At 39.0% G+C, this 6,937-nt stretch overlaps 1 protein-coding gene across 1 annotated transcript; it reads left to right on the forward strand.

Moving 5' to 3' along the window:
- Positions 1-236: 236 nt before the first annotated feature.
- LOC306749126 (cathepsin S-like) lies at positions 237-1,992 on the forward strand (the record flags this gene model as incomplete). Its single annotated transcript, XM_079232378.1, has 7 exons — positions 237-356; positions 518-640; positions 861-1,010; positions 1,109-1,333; positions 1,426-1,591; positions 1,692-1,794; positions 1,893-1,992. The coding sequence occupies 7 exons, from the start codon at positions 237-239 to the stop codon at positions 1,990-1,992; spliced, it is 987 nt and encodes a 328-aa protein (XP_079088504.1).
- Between the last annotated feature and the right edge of the window lie 4,945 nt (positions 1,993-6,937).

A 6,937-nucleotide genomic window follows, 5' to 3' on the forward strand; every position in this document is an offset into this window, starting at 1 on the left:
TGCTGATTTCCATGCATGTACACATATCTACATATCACTTTATGATTGTATAACCTTAGTCAGGTTTTATTTTCACTGCTTCTAAATGTTAATTGGTATCAGCTGGCTGTGTTTCAAGCAGCTGCTGCTGTCCAATCAAAGTCTGAGCCGGGCCATAAGGCTGATGTAGGACACCATATAAAAACATTTAGTTTTCACTGTTTCAATGACAAGTTCTTCTTTTCCAGGATCCAGAGATGTTGTGGAGCTTGCTACTCACCGTTGCTTGTGGCTTTGCAGCGGCCGCCATCAATTCAGAACGGGATCGACACTGGCTGCTATGGAAGAAGCTGCATAATAAAGTATATTCTCACCAGGTAAAGTCTGTAGGTCCAAACAAACTGGCTTCACATGTAATCTAACTATAATTTGTCACTTTCTTTTGTCTTTTTGAAAGAACCCATTCTCCCTTTACATGCAGGCATTGTGCATATAATAACTTGGCCCTCACATGGTTAATATTAATGATGTGTTCCAGATTGAGGAGTTGGGTCGCAGGCGGATATGGGAAGAGAACTTGGAAATGATTTCTGGCCATAACCTTGAAGCTTCTCTGGGCTTGCACACATATGAGCTGGCAATGAACCACCTGGGAGATCTGGTTAGTGGACTACACTCCCATAGACTATGAGGTGGTTTCATGTGATGCACTGTCCTCAAAGCCATCAAACGATGCATGTGGAATTTTTTTTTTTTTTTTTTTTTTTTATTTATTTATTTTTTTTAAAGGCTACACTGTTTGTATGTCCACAAACATTTGTTCTACCCAGACAAATTGACATATTTGTAGACTTTAGAGCCAATTTTCTTTTCTTATGTAGACAACTGAAGAGATAACTGGCAAGCTGATGGGCACCATTGTGCCTTCTTCCCTGGAGAGGGGACCTTCAGACTTTGTCAAACTCAACACTTCTCTACCGACGTCACTAGACTGGAGGGATGAAGGCCTGGTAACTAAGGTCAAAATGCAGGTGGGTTAAACTACAAAGTAAGAGTACATTAACTTGGAACATTAGAACTTGTCTCTGAAGAAGTAACGGTCTACATGTGCAACTTTTCTATCATCTAGGGTTCTTGTGGCTCTTGTTGGGCTTTCAGTGCAGTTGGTGCCCTGGAAGGGCAACTCAAGAGGTCTACAGGTGTCCTGTTATCCCTCAGTCCTCAGAACCTGGTGGATTGTGCTGTGAAAGGCGGCAACAACGGGTGCAACGGTGGCTTCATGTCAAACGCCTTCCAGTATGTCATAAAAAACCAAGGCATAGATTCTGATGCAGACTACCCCTACATCGGCTTGGTGAGCTTAAAAAACGGTGTCTGTTAACATTTCTGGTTTACTGTGGTTAAACCTTGACTAATAACTCCCTCTGCATATCCCTGTTGTCTCAGCGTGGCCAATGCAAATATAACTCGCGCCACCGGGCTGCTAACTGCTCGGGCTACTCCTTCTTACCGGAGGGGGACGAGTTTGCATTGAGGGAAGCTCTGGCGAGCGTCGGCCCCATCTCTGTAGCTATTGATGCCTCCAGGCCGAAGTTTGTCTTCTACCGTCATGGTGAGCTGTTGCTTCCTTTTTTTTTTTTTCTTTTTTTTTATATAAATAAAGCACAAGTTTAATGTTTTTACACCAGTTGTGTGAACATGTGGTCCTACAGGTGTGTACAGGGACCACACCTGCACCCACAATGTGAACCATGGAGTGCTGGCTGTGGGCTACGGCACTGAGAGACAGCACGACTACTGGCTGATCAAAAACAGGTGTTGGCTTTTTAATGTGAATTTTGGATTACGGGAATGATTGTTTCTCAAGTAACTTATTTGATCGGTTTAATGACCTATATATTCTTGCACTGTAGTTGGGGTGTGAAATACGGGGACGAAGGCTACATCAAGATGGCTCGGAACCGACAGAACCAGTGTGGCATCGCTCTCTATGCTTGTTTCCCCATTATGTGATCTACCTTTCTCAGCAGTAGTTGGGACTATATATTAAAGTTTGATGCTTTATTTCTGGCTTCATTTGTATTTATTTGTATAACTTTAATGACTGCAACTGGCTACATTTTTCTTTTTGTGTATTATAAACTTGTGCGTGACATGTGTCCCAAAGAGGAAACCGCAAGCATGGCCAGCTGTATGTTTGACTTCATTTGTACCTAAACAAAGCTAAATATTCAACTTTAGCTTGACAATATAGGGAGTGAAAGTACAGCAGGCCAGCAAAGAATGAAGATTTGCTCAAAGGAGACTGACTACTTGATCATTGGCTACTTTAATTTCCTTGTAACTCATTTGAAGCCATAGAAATAATAGTATGACCCCTTAATTCAAAGCAAACTCTAGTTGAGATTTTTTTTTTCAGACCAGGAGAAACGATGGCGCCGACTCTTGATTTATATATTTATTTATTTTTTTTTTAAGACTGATTTGGAAAAAGATAACATCCTTAACTATACGGGAGGTAAAGCCAAAACATTAACTTGTGTGGCATTTAGTTTGCTAATCTAGGTTTCCTCCTGCGGCCTCTTAGGATATACTGTTGCAAAGTTAGTTCTCCTGACACTTATTTTGAAGAGAAACTAAATTGAAGGAAAGTTGACTTCATGCTATGTAATGCAAACCATGACATTAGCTTTCTTAAGTTTTATTTCCATAACTTGTCATTTGCTTCATATAACTGGCACAAGTGCAAATCCCAGCATAATGAACAACTCTCACATAAAATAAATACAGAACCTTTTCAGAATCACTAAAATATTCTCAATAACCAGAAGTAATAAATACTGAATTTACTAAGATTTTCAGTCCTCAATTACAAAACACAAAGACGACACACACGATTTTTGTGTCATATTTAACTTTTTTGGGAATTGTTTTCCTTCTTTTGTTCCACAAATTCCAAACTTGCACGTACAAACAACTAGTTTCTACACAAAGTACATAGATTTTTTTTCAAATTCATCTCACATTTAGAGTACTTTTATCTTTTAAACAGGTCAGAGTCAAACTAAAGAAAAAGGCAAACATAAATTCCTTCAGTCCAAACTGTAGGGAAGGTTTCTTGCAGTTCTTTGCCGATGAGGGAGTTTTCTGGCAAGGGTTGGCTATTATTTTTTTCACTATTCAGAACTGATCCATGTGCTCTTGAGAGTTGGACAGAAATCATGCCATTAAAAAGTCCTCCATCCTTTATCAGACTGCCACCATTAAGAGAAGTTTTCAGGCTGGTGTTTGCTAACCTCCTGTATCACTGCATCATTATGGATACAACTCAAACCAGTGACCCTTCAGATAGTTTTTACATATAGAATGCAAAATTCTACATATGGCGACATTACAAAGTAAACTGCTACATTTGGACAGGAGCTTCAATTTGATAAGAGGGGGCTCTTTTGATGTGATACACTGGTCCCATTGGATTGAACACTAACTTCCTGTTTCCTCAGAATTGGGGAAACTCACACTTCCCTCTTTTAAAACAGACTAACATGGACATACAAGTTTATGTTAAATTGTACTTTTTGTACTTAATCGATGCACATTTTCTCCCTTCAAGCATATTGCCATTTTCCGGCCATTTCTTGTACCTCTGACAAGATTAATTGCACAATTACCACCTCTGATATATATATATATATATATATATATATATATATATATATATCTTGGTCCAGGGTAAACGAGGAACACAGTCACCACTAGCTTACTTTCAGAAAACAAACTCAAGTGTCACCAATTTTAACCCCACTTTGATCAAGAACAATCATTGCAAGCAACAAATCTATGCCATCATACAACAATGAAAACACTAGTTCTTGCTTTAGACAAAAACAGCTGGCAAACAGGACGTCCAAGAAGTCTGACAACACGATACAAACATGCGTCACGATTGGTTGAATACAGAAGGATTAGAGGGCAAAGTTGTCTTTGTGAAATTAAGGTGTGATCCTTTTTCCCCCCCATATTTCTAATCAGAGAACAATCTCTGAGACTGGCCATCTTGGATGGGATTTTGTTTTTAAAGACTGAATTGTATCAGTAAAAGAGCACCCGAGTCTATTATGAAGAACAGCACATTATATTTTACACTGCATATATTGTTGTTTTTCTTCTTAGTGTAAATATATTTTCGTGGTCCCCAACTGAGCTGTATTCATCACAGGGATGAAAACATCGCAACAGAAAAAAGTAGAAAAATATGTGACAGAATATTTAGAGTCAGTTTACACACATACACAAACAGTCTCTCCAACATGAACAAGACAGAACACATTTGTCATTAAATACGCAAAAGAAAGATTTGATCCTCAGAATGCAATCTAGATTGAACATCATTAAAGGAACAGTTCAACATTTTGGGAAATGTTCTCATTTGCTTTTTTGTGAAAGTTAAACTGAAGAGGTCAAAACTCCAGCACCTTTAAAACACCTTTATTGTTTAGACCAATACGTTTCGGCTTGTGGCCTTCATCAAGATCAAATCCATACTGCTTTGATGCCTGTGTGCTAAACAGGAAGGTTAGCATACAGACTGGAAATAGGGAAACAGTTTGCCTGGCTCAATCTAAAGGTAACACAATCCCCCCACTAACACCTCTAAAGGTCACTAATATACCTTTTATTTAATCTGTACATAAACAACAATGGTGTTGCCTTTGAAGAGAGCCAGGCTAGCAATCCCTTCCTTTTCCAGTCTTTATGCTAAACTAAGCTAACCACCTCCTGGTTTCAACTCCATGCTTAACACACAGACATGAGAGTGGTATCAATCTTCTCATTTGACTCTGCAAAAAGATAAATAATCGTACTTATCAAAATGTCAAATTATTCTTTTAAAGTCTCAATCTCACACATGGACACATGTACGTAATCCGGAGGATGTCGTTTGGTCAAACAACATACTCTCCTGGGTAAGAAGCAGCACCCACTCACTGATTGTCAGCACACATATTGATGCACACACCTTTGGAGAAATTATACCAAAGTAGTGATATGTATAAATAATGGTAGTTTTCCGTTAAAGTGATTTCCTCAAATTTAGATCAAAGTCAAAATCGGCAGTTGTCTTGTGTACTTTTAGATTAAGCAGTATCGCACAGGTACACGATGAAGGATAACTTTTCACCTCTTCCGGCACAAACTGATGCACAAAAGAATGACAGGAACAGGAGCCCTTAAAATGAAATTAGTCAAGTGATTGCAATCTCTGTTTTCCCTCTGCAGCACTGCCTGATCATTAGGACTATTGTTCACCCCATTTTAAGAAAGGACACTGCATTGGGTGTATGTTTTTAGGCCAAACAGGAAAAAAACAAAACCAAGTGACATTGATAAACAAATAAAATCAAAACAATGTCATGGTCAATTTAATTGCTTTTTTCCTGGGCTTTCACTCTATGAACACAAAGCCAACTGCTGAGAAAGAGATGCGGTTGCAAGCTCGACAAAAAGATAGTATGTTTTTGTAAAATTCCTGTTTACAATGTCAAGAATGAACTTTTCACACTTAATAAAATTACTTGTTTTTAAATTGAGACTAATTAACACAGCTGTGCATACGAGATGGATTAATTAGAATGATCAGAAAACCATCCTGCATGTACAATAATTTGGTAGCGTGGAGCTAAAACGTAATACCATCTGGAAACGTGGCCTAAACATTTCACCAGACCTGAGCTATCATTATTTTTAAATGAATGTGTGATCGTTGTTCCGTACATTCTGCTGTTGGATCAGTAAGATATGGTCTACGTGGCTACACTGATTTTGAATGAAATGGACACTTTCTCTTGTCTCACATAACAAAGACACACATGCACACTCACACAACTAGTTAGGCAAATATTACACAACAGTATCTGCCCTCACATTACGCACTTGACCAAAATCTGTCCCACAGACATCCCTGTGTTGCAGACATCACACTGCCACAGCTATATGGATCAACAACAGCGAGAGGGGAAACATTAGTTTAACACTGAACACTGAGGAGCTGGATCAAACTATTCCCATTTACAAGAGAGAATCCTGTGAAATGCATCTTCACCTATCTGTGTTTTGAGGCGTTCAGTAGAGGAGTAGACTGGATTCATGCAGGGACAAGGACATATTGCATTATCTGTTTCTGGATAAATCAAGCCTCACTGGAATGTTTTCATATTATTTGGTAGAAACGGGTCTGGCTTCAGTAGTAGGCAGTGGTCAAGGGTCACGGCCAATCTTAGAGAAAATATATTCAACCTGAAATTCATTGTGAGATCTTTTCAAAGAAAAGCTTTTCATCAAAACAGAGACATCTGCCTGAATGGAAATGCAGAGGTAACTGTACAAGCAGCAAATGAAAAAGCAGCACTGAAAGCCAGTTACTGAGGCCAGACGAGAAAGAAAAACACTGCATTCATATTTGAAAACCAACCACATTGACTAAATATTCTCACCATCCCCCATAAATGGCTTATTCTGCAGTCTCATCTCCTTATTTGCAATATCTGTCTTCTCAATTGTTGTAGATTTGTGGGCCGGTTAGAGAAAACTCCCCAGAAATTTACATTTTAACCCCACTGCACACCACAAGTTGTACTTTATCACCCTGTGCATGTTACACTTCTGAAAAAAATATGTTTTTAGAACCTGACATGGCAGCTGAAAGTTCAGATGTAATTGTGTTATCATGACACAATTATTTATTTCTACGTCTGTGTGCTCTTCTCTTAAATCACTGTATAGACTCTGAATGATGCAATCCACATTTCAAAGGATTCTGGGCTTACAATGGGGATGGCAGTCTGCTCTGTTGGTGTGTGACGGGCAACACTGAAGCTCAGGGATGTTCGGACTCTTAGTTGTCAAACACACACACACACTCCAGCTGCGCTCTGCTGCCCCTTTCTGTTCATTTTAT

This window comes from Taurulus bubalis (genome assembly GCF_910589615.1).
Source record: "Taurulus bubalis genome assembly, chromosome: 16".
NCBI classification, from domain to species: domain Eukaryota; kingdom Metazoa; phylum Chordata; class Actinopteri; order Perciformes; family Cottidae; genus Taurulus; species Taurulus bubalis.